Raw genomic sequence first — 16,783 nt, 5'->3', positions numbered from 1 at the left:
GAACTGTGACAGTCAGCAGCTCTTTCCAAAACAAGTAGGTTAACTCTAGATATTTACGTTCCCAGTGTAAAAGATAAGAGGTATGTGGGAAGACCTTCTTTTGCATTTTCTTCATTTAATCCCATTTTGCTGCCAATATTCTGAATGCCGTTTGAATGAATGCTGGATGATTTTCTCTGAAAACATGTCTGGTCCTATTTTGGCTCCATTGCCCCTGACACCATGGCACAAACATCCTGCTCACCACTGTAGATACATTAAGGCACCTTCGCTTGTTTTATCATTTTTACTGTCACCTGCGTAGCACTTATGTAAAGAAATTTAATGTAAAAATGAAATTTGCACCCAGATCAGTCAGTCAGATCACCATGGACACCATGCAGGGAATAAACTTTTTTTTCCCTTCACTTTCTAGCTGCTATTCAGTGTCTGGGAGAATGAGGTAAATCAGTGAAAATGACTTCTGATGGCTCTTTATAAAATATCACTTTACAAGATATCTTTGACAGTGATGTCCTATTAAGGAATTTGGTTACCTTGGCAACCATGTTAACGGCTCACAGTAACTCTACCTAGTTTTGCAGTTTTTCTAGACTTTTCCAGCTGTAGAGTCATTGTGCTCATGTTAAAACATTTAATGTTAGAATGTCTGTTCTTCTCATTTTGTAGTCCGGTTGGAAACATGGACTCATTAATAATATTTATATTTATATTGGTAAACCAATGGATTGCGTAATGGATTGGAGTGCCATCTCCGAAAAAAATGTATTAATGATTTCATTACATTATTTATTAGCGCTTGATTGATTCCCACAATCTCATTAGTAAGGGATGGTCAAAGTACACAAACAAGAATTTAATGGATCTGCATGTTGACAATAATGTCGACAATAATCAAAGGCAAGTCAAGAATATTCACTCTAGGTATTCTTCCCTGTCATTTTGCTTCAGCACAAATTCTTCACTGGATGTCATCGTGACTCTAATGGCGATCTGTATTGACTGTTACGGAGTGTTCGTGCTTTATGAGTTTTGTTTACAAGAAAGCAAACAGCACAAAGGATGGAATGCGTCTCCATGGCAATACCAGTGCCACGTCTACTACAATGTCAGCTTTACCACCGAGGCAACAACAATGTCCATCAATTAAAATACCAGCGTTCCTGTGGCCTGAAACGGAGTAGTAATAGCAAAAACAAAGGGCAAAACAGAAACAACTGTCAGGGAGCACCTTAATCAGGCAGCCCACACTGGCTGCATGCTGCATACCCCTTGTTTCTCAACACACAGGCTCAATAAAAAGCTTTGACTTTGAAATGCAGCGTGTACACATTTAGCGTCAACTGCACTACAGATGGTGAGGCGACGTCCTGCTTAGATGAGGATTAAAGTCGAAAGGCAGAGCAGAAAATTAACCTGCAGCTGGAAATAGCGTGGTTTTCTAGAGGGAGAGGCGTTGGAGCATCTTGGCGCTGTCCTAGCCCGACGCCAGGGCCCAAGGAGCCAGGTTTGAGAAGACGCACGCGCATGACGTACTTGATGAAGTAAAGTACGCCAGAGTGGACAGAGGGCTGTGAAACTCTCGAGCCATGAGATTGAGAGGCCCCAACAGATCCAAGAAATGGCTGAGCAGTTTCACAATTTCACTACATGCAAATATCCCCTGTGTGTGTGTTTGTGGGGACATTGCCAGGGGGCAAGAGTGCGAAAGACAAGGAGCATGTTTGGTGTTCAGTGCTTCATGTTCATGTAGTTGAAGTCTGTCTAATTTGCCGTGGGTCTGTTGGATGCAGTGTTGATGAACAGTTCTCTTGAACTGAATGAGACTGAAGACTGTTCAGGAGACTGAACAGAATTGCTCTTTTCAAGCAAAAACATGTTTCCAACATTCCAACATGTTCTGCACGTGATTTGAATAACGTAAAGTAGCATGTCCTTTAGCAGTGTACCAGGAACAAGGAAATATAGACAGATGTTTCTCACTTCAGCCGTGGTGCATCTTTAAACAAATGAAACAAATTCTGTGAAAGGCAGAGCCATAATGTATTTTATAGTGTTCAGATAAATGCCGAATAATCAAATACTAATACACTACAGACAATGTAGTACCATAGCTCAGATGTTATACCATGTACTGTGTTTAAAAGTTGTGTTTCATGTTTTTTTAAGTTGTGTTTCCTGTATTTTTTGTTGCATCATCGGTTTGCATCTGATTTGTGTTTGTTGATGTGTATGTGGTGGTTTCCAGTGGTGTTATCATGTTAGATACACTGGATTACACATTTCAAGGGCTTCAACTGAGTGATCAGAAGTTCACCTGCAAAAATTTTCAAAAGTAAGTTATCCTGAAACTCGTTAAAGGTCATCACAGGTATTGTGTTATATTTTCCTGTCATTACATTTTTATCAAATTCCTCCTTGAGTATGTTCTCTGTTTATTCTGGTAATTATTAGTGTAATGATAAAGGTTTGTCTAGGTTGGTTTAGAACACATTGGTAAGAAATTTCATATATAATTGACCTTTGGAAAAATCTAAAAGATTTGTAACTTTATGCTGTCCTGAAAGCTTTGAAATAAAAATGTATAGGTGGTGTTTTCCTTCTTTCATGTCCAACCATTAACTATTTAACTACAGTTGTGATCAAATTTATTCAACCCCGACTGAAATAAAGTGTTTTGGCCAGTTTGACATTGATTTTGATCATTTCAGTCATCTTATTTACAATTATATCAAAGAGGCACTTATAAATTAGACAAACATAACATAATATTTATGATGGAATAACCACAAATGTCTTTACTGTGCTCACATCATTATCAGTTTTATTCAACCCCCTAGTGACATTATTTTTTAGTACTTAGTACAACATCCTTTTCCAGTTATGACAGCTTTCAAGCGTGAAGCATAGCTTGACACAAGTGTCTTGCAGCGACCTATGGGTATCTTAGCCCATTCTTCATGGGCAAAAGCCTCCAGTTCAGTCACATTCTTAGGCTTGCGCACTGCAACTGCCTTCTTTAGGTCCCACCAGAGGTTCTCAATTGGATTTAAGTCTGGTGATTGCGATGGCCACTCTAGAATGTTCCAGCCTTTCATGTTCAACCATGCTCTAGTGGACTTGGATGTGTGCTTCGGATCATTGTCCTGTTGGAAGGTCCAACGTTTCCCAAGCCGCAGGTTTGTGACTGACTCCATCACATTTTCCTCCAAGATCTCCTGGTACTGAAGGGAATTCATGGTACCCTGCACACGTTGAAGCTTTCCTGTACCATTAGAAGCAAAACAGCCCCAAAGCATAATTGACCCCCCGCCATGCTTCACAGTAGGCAAGGTGTTCTTTTGTTCATAAGCCTGGTTCTTCCTTCTCCAAACATAGCGCTGGTCCATTGTCCCAAACAGTTCTAATTTAGTTTCCAAAACCTGTTCCAAAACCTTTGTGGCTTGTCCACATGACTTTTGGCATACTGCAGTCGACTTTTCTTGTTCTTTGGAGTCAGCAAGGGGGTGCGTCTGGGCATTCTGGCATGGAGGTCTTCGTTATGCAGTGCGCGCCTTATTGTCTGAGCTGAAACTTCAGTGCCCACATCTGACAGGTCTTTTTTCAGTTCCTTAGCAGTCACGCGGGGATTTTTCTCCACATTACGCTTCAGGTAGCGCACAGCAGTCGCGGTCAGGATCTTCTTTCTGCCACGACCAGGTAACGTTTCCACTGTGCCCTTTAACTTGAACTTGCGAATGATACTTCCGATAGTGTCTCTTGGAATATTTAACAACTTCGCAATCTTTTTATATCCATTGCCATTCTTGTGAAGAGCAATAACCTCTTCTCTTGTCTTCTGGGACCATTCTCTTGCCTTCACCATGCTTGGAAACACACCAGTAGATGTCTAGAAGGAGCTGAGTATCACAGTCCTTTTAAATCTGCCTAATTGGTGCTTATCATGCTTGACTGCTGCTCGTTGACATCCACAGATGTTTTCAATACCTGATGGAAAACACTGGAATGAACCTCTGTTCTTAGGAGTGGTAGTCGTAAAGGGGTTGAATAATTGTGTCAATGAAGAAATCACAAAAAGGCCATTTAATACTTTATGACAAAAAAAAATTGATGCTATCTTAGTTGCATTTAGTTCTTTAACAAGTCCTTGTAAGATTTCATTATGAACACAATTACAAATGTGCACTGAATTTCATAAAACCCTTCGCAGCATTGGGGGTTGAATAAATTTGATCACAACTGTAGTTACATCATTTTTACATCCTGAGAAACAAAAATAAAATGTTACGGTATGACCATGAGGTTTGTGTTATAACATGGATCACATGAAATAAAGAACCCACATTTAATAACACACCATACATGCACCTGGAAGGCACATTGCTTTTTGCTATTTTTCTTAGCAGCTCTATTTTTCCATCTTCTGAATGTACTATTAAGGTATTTTTGTCTTTCCCTACTACTACTACTAATAATAATATTTATTGTTGTTGTTGTTATTGCTGCTACTACGGATGTTTTAATCTAAGTGCATTTAAAAGATATATTCACTGTATTCACACCATGATGTTTTGGTCATGTTCTTACAGGTTGATTACACACCCTAAGCATGTCCACCACTGTGCCTGACCAGACTGTCTGGAATGTAATTACTCAGATTTTACCACAGCATACAGTACTCTCCACATCTGGGACTACTAGGAGTATTGCCACACCCCTCAAGAAATTTCTCAAGGGGAAACCGAAGGCACTGGGGGTATAGGTTTCCAGCATACACCTCATATCAATCTCTGCAGCTATACTGCTTACAGCTACGCTACGCAAATACCTTTCTAATGTGATTAATGTTGGGGTATAGTGAGGGTCAGCGCTACTGTGATACAATATAATACGAGTCAGTGTAAAACCTGAGTAGTGTAATAAACACAGTTATTGTGTATGTGTGTGTGTGTGTGTGTGTAAGGGGAAGAGTTGTTACTGTTGCTATTTGTTCACTTGTTTTCTTATTTGATTTTATTATGTATTTATTTTCAACAGATAGTTCAAGTAATGGTTGGGGTGATCAGTTTTCAACTGTTCATTGTCTTATCATCAGTGGAATATGGAGTTTTTCTACAGTCAGGGTTTCTGATTTGGGGGCCTCTTATAGTAAGTTATGGATCACATATTTGGGGGTGTGGAGTCTGATGTTTCTTAAACTTATGTTTCTGATGTTTTTAAACTGTCACATAACATCATGTCTTCTCTTCTTTAGTACTTAATTGCAGGTATAATTTCTATAATAGCGGAGAGTAAACCCAGCAGTGGCATGGTAGGTCCCCACATCACATGAACTAACCTAGTGTTATGGGTAGGGTATAGGGGTTAGGGGTAGGGTTTAAGGGTTAAGGGTAGGGTAAGGGTAGGGTAAATGTATGTTGCCACACACCTCATGTCAGTTGATGACATTTCAGACATTTCTTGCATTCCTGACAAAACTGAAAAAAAAACCCATAAAGGAGAAAGAAGACCTTCAAGTTCAAAATTAAAATTTAAGAATACTTGTACTTAAAGACATCCAGAACCCACAATCAGGGCTCAATTTGCCCTGTGTAAAACTGCCATGGACTCTGTGAATATCCCCATGACACCTTTTTTTATCAAGCAAAATCAGTTGTTCATTTTGTTCTATATAAATGTGTTCTTTATTATATTATTTATATTTAATCCAATTACTTAATCCTTCAACATTCTTTTTGAAATTAGAAAAGACTTTAGCATTTGAAGGTGATGCATAGAGCCGTTATAGAATTAACCACTGAGCCGTTGCACAAACACAAACTATTCAGCAATGATGTGGAATTTCTGTTTTCTTAGGTCAAAGCTTCGATTGCAGTGAATGTGATCAGTGCTGTAACAGCTGGGATAGGCATCATCATGCTGGCCATGGATTTAGCATCATCCCAGTTTTCTTACTATACCTGGAACTATACCTGTGGGATATACTATTTTGAAAATGCAAGTTGATGATTATTTTCAGGTTAAGGAGGCTGTCGTGTTGGCAATCGTCTGTACATTGTCTCGTTAGCATTATGTGTTACATGTGTGTCTTGTTAGTGTGTGTGTGTGTGTGTGTGTGTGCGCGTGCATGTGTTGTTGGTCAGTCATTCTTTGACTCACTCCTATTGTTCTTTGAAATAATAAAAGTTTTGAATTGCTTTGAATACCCCACCCCCACTGCATTACATAGGCAATCAATAGCCAGACGTTTATTATACACATGGTTATTTCATAAGTAGGATTCCCTGATTGTGATGATCATTTCATGATCAAAATTGCCAACCTATTTTAAAAACTGATTGTCTGCACAGTAAGATCTCCACAGGTACAATCATTTGTATAATGATGGTACATATGTGTCTTTTCTTAATATACATTGTATTTAAATATAATCCAAAACGTAGATCTCTGCTTTAACACATTGTAGTGATGTGTGTTTTCCGGATTTTTATAAGTTGTGTAATATCAAGATAATTTATTTTCCTGGATCAACATCATTCTTGCAAATTTGTGACATCAGCCTGCACATTGGATGTCTGACCAGTCTTGTTATTTGTTATGATATCTGGCTCTTATATGTGTGGCTCAAAAATGATCAATCTGCTTAGTCCATCAGTGGATTAACATTTTGTGTTCTGAATGGTAGCCTTAGCGGATTATGATTTTGTGTCCATTAATTTCATGGTTTTATATTTTGATGTGTATAGTTCAGAATCAATGTGTTTGTTAATAATTATTTTTCAAATTGCAGGAGCCAGTTTGGTTTGAATTACATACTTGACAGTGGCAAATTCAAACATGCAGATTAATGCCACAAATTTGTGATTGAACAAAATTTGCTTTGATTCCAGAAAATTGAAGATTATTATCTTGGTGTGCCACCAGTGTAACTCACAATGTATGGAATACACACACACACACACAATGCGGTGACTCCAGATGTTGTAAATATTTGTTTTGTTGCTGTGATTTTTCCCAGACTTATCGTCTCAAATATGGAATTGAAGGAGTCCTGATCCTGCTGACAGTGTTTCAGTTCATCATCTCCCTCTGCATCGCTGGGTTTGGATGTAATGCCGTTTGCTGGACTGAAACAGTGGTTCCGGTCAGTAATAGCCATACACTTTTCATAAATGTCTATGTACATCACCTTAGACATAATCCTAGTCTTTTGCAGTATAATCCTAGTCTTTTGCAGTATAGCCCTAATCTGTAGGACGAATGCAGATCACCAATCATTTTGATAAAAAGGTCCTATAAAAAACATTTAAAAAAATAAGCATGCAAAAACCCCATGAACTCAAGGGTACTGATTATTTTTGATAAGAAATTAATACAAAGTTGTGGGTTGACTAAATAAAAATTGAAATATATCTTGGGATCCTGCAATTCGTGCTACATGTAGGTCTTAGTCTAGCAACAGATTGAAGTTATGGATTTTTGATATTGGGGCACCACTCTAAACATATGGAAATAGTTTAATGGATACAGGTGAAATAATGTTATATCAGTCTCATTACCTGAGGGTGATTGTAAAGTATTGATCAGGCAGACAAGGATCCAAGTGCGGAGAATAGCCGCTTTTATTGAAATAGCGCTTACAGAGCAATCGAACTGACGAGTAACTCCGTTCAGGGTGAGTTGTGCAGGAATACTGCAAACGTAGTCAAGACGGTCCAGGGTCACACCGGTAAGACAGAAGCCAGAAGGTACAGAGGGACTAGGCAGGGGACGAGGTCTAGGAGGAGAACAGAGGTCAGTACACGGAAAGGCAATAACTCGGAAGGAACGCCCATAGGGTGGCCACCTGTCCCAGTTTTCCCGGGACTGTCCTGGTTTTCACGTGACTGTCCCGGTTTTCCCGGACTGTCCCGGTTTGTCCCGGTTTTCCTTCCTTTTAATATTTGGTCCCGGCAAAAAAAAAAATAATTCCTTTAATGTCCCGGTTTTCGCTAGGTTAGTTCAAACGACTATTTAGACTGTTTCTGCACACTTTAAATCCATCTTTTTTTTTCTCGCTGTGTCCATTTTACACCCCCTCAATAACATTTTACATTGCCCCCCCCCCCCCCCCCCCCCCCCCCCGTCAACAATTCCCCCCCACCCCCACCCTGTGTCAGTATGTCCTTGTTTTTTGTCAGACCTAGGTGGCAACCCTAAACGCTCGGTACGCAACAATACTTCGCAACCCGGAAGAGAGAGGAGGAAGCTTAAGTAGTTGTGGGAGGGGAAGTTCTGAATCTGTGCAGTGACCTAATACTTTTGGTCAAATATATTTTTACCACTACAACCAATTTAATGAATAAATTCCAACATTTATTGAATGGGTAATATCAAGAATATAAGAGGGTAAAATGTGTAAAATATGTAAAGAACTTGGCTCAGGAGAGGAGATATTACTAACTGTCATGTGTGGCTCCGCCTCTAACAGACAGTCCGTTCTCAGTGTTTTTTCATTCCCTCCTAGTTGTCCTAGTTGTCTTTCACAATAACGACCAGGCTAACTAGCATAATGGAAGATAATCATAAACAACACAAATTTCATAATTAAAATGAACTAAGAGTTAACAACACAGTTCAAATAAACCAGTGTTCTCAAGCAGCCCCGTCGACAGGGGGGGACAACCGGGTCTGTTGTCCCGGGGCCCAGGGCCAGGGGGGCCCATCAAAGAGCCCAGCAATTTATTTTTTATTTAAAGTCTATCATTTTTAAATAATCTTAAAATCTTTCATTAATATAAAATTCTGTACTCAAAATAAGCTCAATGGCTAAAATATATATATTTTTTACCTATCTGCATAGTTTCCATTAAGTGCATACACCCCCGCCTCCCACTGAAAAATGGTTTGATCCAGCACCGACCGTAGCCGGCTGGTACCCGCCCAACAGCGGGAAATACAGTGGTGGATAGTTAAAGTAAATACAGAAATCTGGAGCGCAGAAAAGAAAGGAAAAACATTTACCCGACGAATTTTAAAGTTGCATTGTGTTCCAGGTTTGAAAAGTGCTAGAATTTAGGCTAAATCCCCCCGCTCAACAAGTTACGTTCGCCGCCACCCCCCCCCCCCCCCCCGCTCAACACATTAAATTACGTTCGCCAAGTCGGAGCTATCTGCCATATTTGGCGCGCGGAGAAATATAGTTGATTACCCCTGATCTACAAGCATAAACGTATATACTGTACAGCTTGGTCCCCCTCACTTCAGAATTTACATCTGCGCCCCTGACTCTGTTCATCGCGCTGAAGCGACGCGCGCGAAGTTACAAAATTCGAGAGATGCACGACCTCGCGAATCGACAGCGCGTGAGGCCCTCGCGCACGGGCGGTGCCACTGCGATTACGTCATTTTCGCCGCGCGAACCCTCGCGCCGCTCGCGACACGTCAAGTACTGGGGCTGTGTTCGAAATAGACTACTACATACTGGACACTGCATACTGGACTCAGTATATACTGGATACTGCATACTGGTCCTCGTAGTAGTATGTAGTACAGTTTCCAGTATGCGACAAAAGCAAAGCACGCTACGGGGTCACGTGAACGTAGCGTTGCATGATGGGATGCAGTACACCACGAAGATAGCTCTGTTCGCGTACTGGAATATTTTGCGGAAGTAGTAGGTCATCCGGGTATGTTTCGCGTACTGGAAATTTTCATTTTGGTCACATACTGCATACGACATACTGATTTGGGGCTCAATCAGTATGCCAGTAGTATGTAGTAGACCAGGTATCACCAAATGGCGGACCGCGGTCCGGATCCGGACCCGAACGCCGTCCTGTCCGGACCCAATCACATTCCTGATTAACTGGATACGGACCCAAATGCCAAAGAAATTTTAAACCGGAGAATTTATTTTCAGACGAGTGTTACGTTCACCACCCATTTGAGTGTTACGTTCAGCCCCCCCGGTCAACAACTTTCGTTCGCCACCGCGGACCCGGACCTAAGGTCTGAGCTATCTGCCAAAAATGGACCGCGGAAAAATTTAATTGATTACCCCTGTAGTAGACTATTTCGAACACAGCCCTGGTTTATACTCGACGCGCCGCGAGCGGCGCGAGGGTCCGCGCGGCGAAAATGACGTAATCGCTGTGGCTCCGCCCGTGCGCGAGGGCCTCGCGCGCTGTCCCGGCGCGAGGTCGTGCACCTCTCGAATTTTGTAACTTCGCGCGCGCGCCGCGCTTCAGCGCGATGGACAAAGTCATGTTTGCCGGGTTCATACACCTATACAAGGTGGAATTAAAGCACTTGTACTTTAAAGGTCCATTTCAATATTTCCCAGCACGTTAAACTTAATTAAGTTAAATATTTATACATATACTCGAAATGAATCGAAATAATTCGCTTTTTTATCACATTATTTAATGGTTGTTTATTTTCAACGTTCTCACGTTTTCACGTTCTCTCATGTTTCGTCCTGGAATTACAAGAGGCTCGTATTTGTTAACGTAATTTCAACATTTTAATGTACTTTAGCCTCAATTCCAGCACTTTTCAAACCTGAAACACAAAGCAACATCAAAATGCGTCAGGTAAATGTTCATTCCCCTTTTTTTGAGGGGTGTTTCTTTATACTACCACATATCGTTTCGGACAACATTGCAAAGCCATATTTATGTTTGATGTCTGATGTGTATATATACGGTCTCTGGTCAGGTAAAAAATGTTCTTTCCCCGGTTTTGCAGAGGTTTTTTATTCTCCACTGCTACCTATCGCCACCTATCGTTTCGGAGAACACTGCAGCGACGCTTGCGAAAGTATAAACACCTACACCGCTCGCGCAGGGTCACGCGAGGTGGGCGGAGTCGCGCGCTACGGTCGCTCGCGAAAGTATAAACCAGGCTTAAACCAGTCAGCTGTCAGAAACAGCTTTGATGTGTGACTATATTATATACTATATGACCTAACACAAGGATTGTCTGGTACAGAGGAAATTCAAATGACGAAAGCGGGGGGGGGGGGCGGGGGGGGGGGGGCACATGAAACTTTCTTGTCCCGGGCCCCAGCAAGACTGTCAACGGGCCTGTTCTCAAGTCTCACGCATTGGGCGTGTGACACACGCATTTGACCGTCTTCACACGCCACACTTCCGATTTCACACGGCGAAAAAAAAAAGAATCCAGTTTATTTACCTCTGATCCATATCTATCTATGTTGCCCTCCATTGGCGATCGATCACGATATACAATTTACGTTCGCCACCCCCCCCCCCGCTCAACAACTTACGTTCGCCCCCCCGCTCAACAACTTACGTTCGCCACCCCCCCCCCAACAACTTACATTCGCCACCCCCCCCCTCAACAACTTACATTCGCCACCCCCCCCCCCTCAACAACTTACATTCGCCACCCCCCCCCCCTCAACAACTTACGTTCACCACCGACTCTCACACTCTGAAATTAATTCTAAACTTGAGAGCCCTGAATAAACCTTAGCTAACCAAATGATTACCAATGAGGAATAAGAGACTATGAGGGAAATGCCCGGATGGATAACCCTAACAGGAAAAGATTTAAAGAGACCAGTAGATAGTTACTACTAGGCTAACAGAGTGAAGCTAAGTGCTTGTACTATGCAGAGAGGCTTGGACAAGTATAATTCTATAGAAGCAAACAACTCACAGTTGGCACCCCAAGACGAAGCTTACTTTGATCAGAACGGAAGGTGAACGCCCTGTCCGTGTGTAGTCGATGGCAGTGGTTGTGAGATCCATGTGATGGCTGATCTGAGTTGCAGCATAGGATTGAACCCATGGGCCAGAGCCGTACTGCTGACACCTCACGACCTGGTGTCTTTCTCAAGCTCAAGGATGGCCAAACAAGCCAGTGTAATCAAAGAAATAAAATAAATAAAAAGGTATAACAGACAATCAATGCTGTGGATAGTTTAGTTTTTTCACCTAATTTTGAGTACACTTAATTCCTCTCACGTAATCAAGAACTAACTTGATCACTTTTATTCATCCTGGATCCAGAGCCGTCTGGTTATATGAACGCTGAGTATTAGAGCACACGATAACACATGGTCATACATCAAACACTGACACAGGTTATGGGGTGTTCCACCAGTACAGACATGGGATTTAATCGTTTCATTAAAACCTTATTTCAGACTCCAAATTTGGTGTCTGTAGATTGGTCTTGAAGAGCCACGTCCTCTGGGATCCAGTGTTTATCTTGGTATATAGAGTTATAAAAATCATGTTCAATTTGGCAATCTTGGATGTAGGTCTGTTCGGATAGGAATGTGTCATGATAAGCAAGAAAGACCATATGGCCATCTGTTCTGGTGGATGTTCGGGATGTTCTGGCATTCGACACTACAATAGCTATCCAATTAATACGTAATTCTTATTACGTATCCAATTAATACGTAATGTACAAATTGAGCCACAAGTATTTGAAAACCAAACTGTGACTGTCATCACTTGTGGCATCACTTGCACTTTGTACCGAAATTTCAGACACATGCTGAGACGTGCTCAATAGCACAGTGGCCGAGACACATCAGTGCTAATTGAAAATTGAAATCATGTAAAGATGATTAAACATGTCTTACAACACCGCGGCAGACAGAAGGGGAACGCACGCATGAGCACATCCATGCATCTCCTTAAAAGGAAAGGAAGAAAACCATCTTCAGTCCAGGAGAAGGGGGAACGTTCTCCTACACACAGTAAACCTAGACTAAGAAAACCAAAAAGTTAATCAACGGTTTTTGTATTAGACTGTTATAAACACATTTTGTACTGAAGTGTATTGTCCATGTTAGATACATCTTCTATGTACATGGCAAAGAGTGCGTGTTGAGCAGGTCCACTGCTTGTAGAATTGGTTTGACCCACAGGAATGTGGCGGGAAAATGAGCTGCTGATTCTTTTGTGTCTCTTTGGTACAGATTGGATTGTCTTGCGTCTTACTTTTCTACTTTTTTAGTCATTTAGATTCACTTGAGCGCTGTGCACACTGGGGTTGTTAATTAGCTGCTTAATTAGCTTAATTGGTGTGTCCTCCCTTGAGTCTTGACTACTCTCAGCCCTCTTAAACACAGAGCTCAAGACTGAAGTAATACTCTTGATCAAATCTTCGGCTATGATGAAAAGACAATGTGTGGGTTCCATTTCCATCGTGTTGGCCTGTTAGTAACAGTACTTGCACATTTTTCTTTGTAAGTAGATTTTCTATTCATGGATTTTGTGTCTTCGCTGCTGTTCTATATAGGAGGTGCACATTTATGCCACAGCTTCCTCCGTCAGCACTGCGAACATTAACACCAATAAACCAGACATCTCGGGGGTAAGAAAAAGACTCAGACAGCTCAGTTGTTTCAAATAAAAAAATAAGTCTGTACTTCTCTTGCAGTCAAATAGCATAATAGTACTTGTTTATTGCCAGTCACATGACTGGTGATATTATACAGAATACCACAGTTTTTATTGTGTTAATGTTAAATGTCCAACTACACTAGATCTGTAAATAGACAAAGTGAAAATAATGATTTTCCTCATCATTTTTAGGAGCCAATATATGACGATGTGGACAGCTCGTCTCCAGAACTGCCTTAATATGCGTACACTCACCATGCCTGGTTGTTTCTCCATGGTGGTGGTTTGATCCTGTGTGCTTAACCACTGCGTTTGCTTAAGTTTTGCCTCAGTGTTTCCCTTCCTGATTTGTCAGGCTTTGTTTAGTACCGGTTGTCATGTCCTCTAGTGCTCTGTCTGAGGACTATGTGTCACATATGACCTCTCCCTCTCCTGTCACTTAAAATGGTGTTTGTATTTTGTGTCTTACTTTCTGAGTTGTAATTATTTTTAAGTTCCACGCCCCTGTTCCGTCAATCCTTTTAAACTATTGTCTCCAGGTGTTTTTTGTTGTAGTTTTTTTGAGGGGTACTTTAAACCCCTCTTTCTGTTTGGTGTTGTGGGTCTGTTTTGTTAGTGCTGCTACAGTTCCGCTTCTGGGTTTTCACCTGTTATCATTGTAGTGGTTGTATGTATTTGAAGTCCGTGTCTTCCTAGCAGCTGCCTCTCATCACTTTTGTATGATTCTGTTAAGTCAGGCTGGTTATGTGTTTTGGTGTCTGGTTTGATTTGTTTTGGCTCTAGAGTTCGCAGTATTTTGTGTTTAAAGTATTTCTCGTTTTTTTGTTATGCATCTTAGTATTATATGTTAAAGTTAGAGGTGTATTCAACTAAGGATTTTCATAGTCGAATCTGATTAGTCAGATTTTCCCTTTAGTCGACTAATAGTCGAATCAGGGTTTTTTTTTTTTTTAATCTAGAGCACCTTAAACGGGATCGCATTCTCATTCAGGAATTTTTTCCACTTCAAAGTAAAAACCTAAAACACTCAGATAAATGAATAAACATGGTAGGTTGGCTTTATTCAGCTTTTATTTATTTACTTATTTGTTTTTTTGTCACGGTATGGCGGGCCCCCTACTGGTCGCCCCCGTCTACAGCGGCAGCTGTCCTGTAATTGTTGTGTTGTGTGCGTCCCTCAGGTGGGCGGAGCCTGTGATCCGTCTCACCTGAGGGTCGTTTGTTTGCCTATTAAATGTCTTCTTTGTACCAGTTGACCGCTGGTTATTATATCCTTAATTTGGATCAGTTCACGGGTTTTGGTTTGCGCACTTTCTTCATTAAACCATACTTTTTCCCTGAGACTTGGTGTGATCGCTTCCATATTATTTTGCTCACCACCCTGCCCATCACATTTTTAATGAAACGTTAGAGAACATTAACCGTCAGTACACAGTGCACATATCAAACTGTAAGACAAGCACTGTGCAAAATGTCAAAAATATTTTAAATAAAATATGCCTGCCTGAAAATATTTTAAAAATTGCCACACAACAGCAAAAAATATATAAGGAAAGGTTCACGTAACGGGGTTTAAAAAGCAAACACCAACAAAAAATCTTTATAGGCCTACTTGTCGAGACGCACCGCGACGAGACGACACAACCGAAACGACAAACAGCTGAACTGTTTTATTTCGCCTTACGTGTTTTAAATGGTATGCCATGTTGGTGGTTGTTGTGCGAAATAAAAGACGTTGATGACATAACTTGCAATTTACTTTGTTTGATTCATCTTTTTCAAAATACTTTTGAAGTTTTTTTAGTAGCCATTATAATCTCGGCAGATGTAGCGTGTTCATTTGGATTGTGCAGGGTGTGATTTATTAATGTGTAGTAAGGAAGATGCCTATTGTTAATGTGCACACATCATTTAAAAATATTTATTAACAGAAATTAGGATGAGTTTATTTAGCAAAAGGCTATATATAACAAAACAAAGACATTTATGTAACAACTAATGCTTAGCAGCATCCTTGGGCACCCCCATGCAGTTAGAATGGTACATTCGACTATGACGTTCATAGTCGACTAGGGGGTATAGTCGACTATAGTCGAATCAGCAACTATTGCAGGTCACCCCTAGTTAAAGTAATCATATTTTTTCAGATTTGTTTCATGTTAACTGTTATTTTTTTATAACTTCCTGTGGTTAGCTAGTCTGAGGTACTCGTAATGTCACAAAGTATTTTCTCAGCGTTATAGTCAGTTGATTTTGATTTTAGTTATTCCTGCCTCTTATTGTCAGTGTGCATATGTTGTCTTTGTGGTTCCAGTATTGTAATCTGTGCGTTACTTTGATCGGTTGAGGTATTCTTTCCGTTTCCTAAATATTCTTGCCCGCTAGATTCTGTGCATGTCTGTACTAGACCTCTTGTATTCTCCATGTCGTGTAATTAAAGGGAAGTTCTGTAAATCATGCCTTGTCGATCACATAAACGAAACTCGATTTTGCGAGTTGGTTGTGTTTGTCATCTTCGGAAGCCCTCACTCAGCCTAGTAAGTCCTCGTCTCCCTCACAATTGTCCTCGTATGATTCAGCCTGAAGCAAGATCATTACTGTTTCTGTCCATAGCTCTAATAAAGCAGGCTTGACCACATATTTGAATTCTGCCATAAATACCACAGTTTTATTTCATTTTTTAATATGAATTTAGAAAAACATTGTTTTGTTTGCACAGCTGATGAATGACCTCTGTCTGAGAGATCCTGTACCTCTGGAAAGTTTTAACTTCACTACGGATTTGTGTGCTTCACTACAGTTTTTGTGCACTTTGCCACAAATGTATGTACTTGTGCACTACTTGTGCAAACAGCAAGCGATCAAATGAAGGAACACATGGAAGAATAGTTGTAGAGTAGAAGAAAATAGTCCTCTGGTGTAGGCCACCTAGTCGCAAATCACCTTCAACTGGTTACCTGAAGAACACATCAACAGCCACAAGAGGGAGGCAAACTATTGTGGCGTGGTGTGGGAGAAGGAGGCCACAGACAAGTCCATTCTTACCAAGAACAGAGGTTTTATTTTCACCTCGCAAGAAAATTGGCACACACAGGCACAATCAGTTCAAACTCGAAGCCTACAACTAGCTTGGCCTTGCACATGAAACACAGGGGGAGGTCATGAAGACGGCAACGTTACACATACATGGAGGGGGGACTCGGATAATGCACTTGTACATAAAAATGGACCGGGGTGACTTAACTAATAACACACAATTAATAATCATTAATAACACTATACAGACATAAACATCACATAACACGCATAACAGGGCCGGAGCCGCAAGGGCTCATGGGTAATGACGTCACCCTCTGGCACCCCCCATTGGACCGACGCGATAATATATATATATATTGTAATGCATATGAATGAGA

The 16,783-nt window shown here is 40.9% G+C and overlaps 1 protein-coding gene across 2 annotated transcripts; it reads left to right on the top strand.

The window, feature by feature from the left end:
- The first annotated feature begins 2,071 nt into the window (after nucleotides 1-2,071).
- LOC143521095 (membrane-spanning 4-domains subfamily A member 4A-like) lies at nucleotides 2,072-14,871 on the top strand. Of its 2 annotated transcripts, XM_077013666.1 has the most exons (8): nucleotides 2,072-2,335; nucleotides 4,590-4,756; nucleotides 5,038-5,148; nucleotides 5,255-5,311; nucleotides 5,857-5,997; nucleotides 7,019-7,144; nucleotides 13,264-13,338; nucleotides 13,560-14,871. In XM_077013666.1, exons 2-8 carry the CDS (start codon nucleotides 4,610-4,612, stop codon nucleotides 13,605-13,607), a joined length of 705 nt encoding a protein of 234 aa, XP_076869781.1. In that variant the 5' UTR covers nucleotides 2,072-2,335; nucleotides 4,590-4,609; the 3' UTR covers nucleotides 13,608-14,871. The 2 variants fall into 2 exon arrangements, with proteins under 2 accessions (XP_076869781.1, XP_076869784.1); XM_077013669.1 differs by lacking the exon at nucleotides 5,857-5,997.
- The last annotated feature ends 1,912 nt before the right edge of the window (nucleotides 14,872-16,783 follow it).

This window comes from Brachyhypopomus gauderio, chromosome 8 (assembly GCF_052324685.1).
Source record: "Brachyhypopomus gauderio isolate BG-103 chromosome 8, BGAUD_0.2, whole genome shotgun sequence".
Taxonomy (NCBI): domain Eukaryota; kingdom Metazoa; phylum Chordata; class Actinopteri; order Gymnotiformes; family Hypopomidae; genus Brachyhypopomus; species Brachyhypopomus gauderio.
This window is presented reverse-complemented; position numbering and strand designations above follow the sequence as displayed.

Bases quoted from the DNA above. Each gene is read 5' to 3' on its own strand.
- LOC143521095 (XM_077013666.1), top strand. From the start codon at position 4,610: ATGTCCACCACTGTGCCTGACCAGACTGTCTGGAATGTAATTACTCAG. The intron at 4,757-5,037 runs GTATAGGTTTCC...TATTTTCAACAG, and splicing joins GGAAACCGAAGGCACTGGGG to ATAGTTCAAGTAATGGTTGG. The intron at 5,149-5,254 runs GTAAGTTATGGA...TCTCTTCTTTAG, and splicing joins TGATTTGGGGGCCTCTTATA to TACTTAATTGCAGGTATAAT.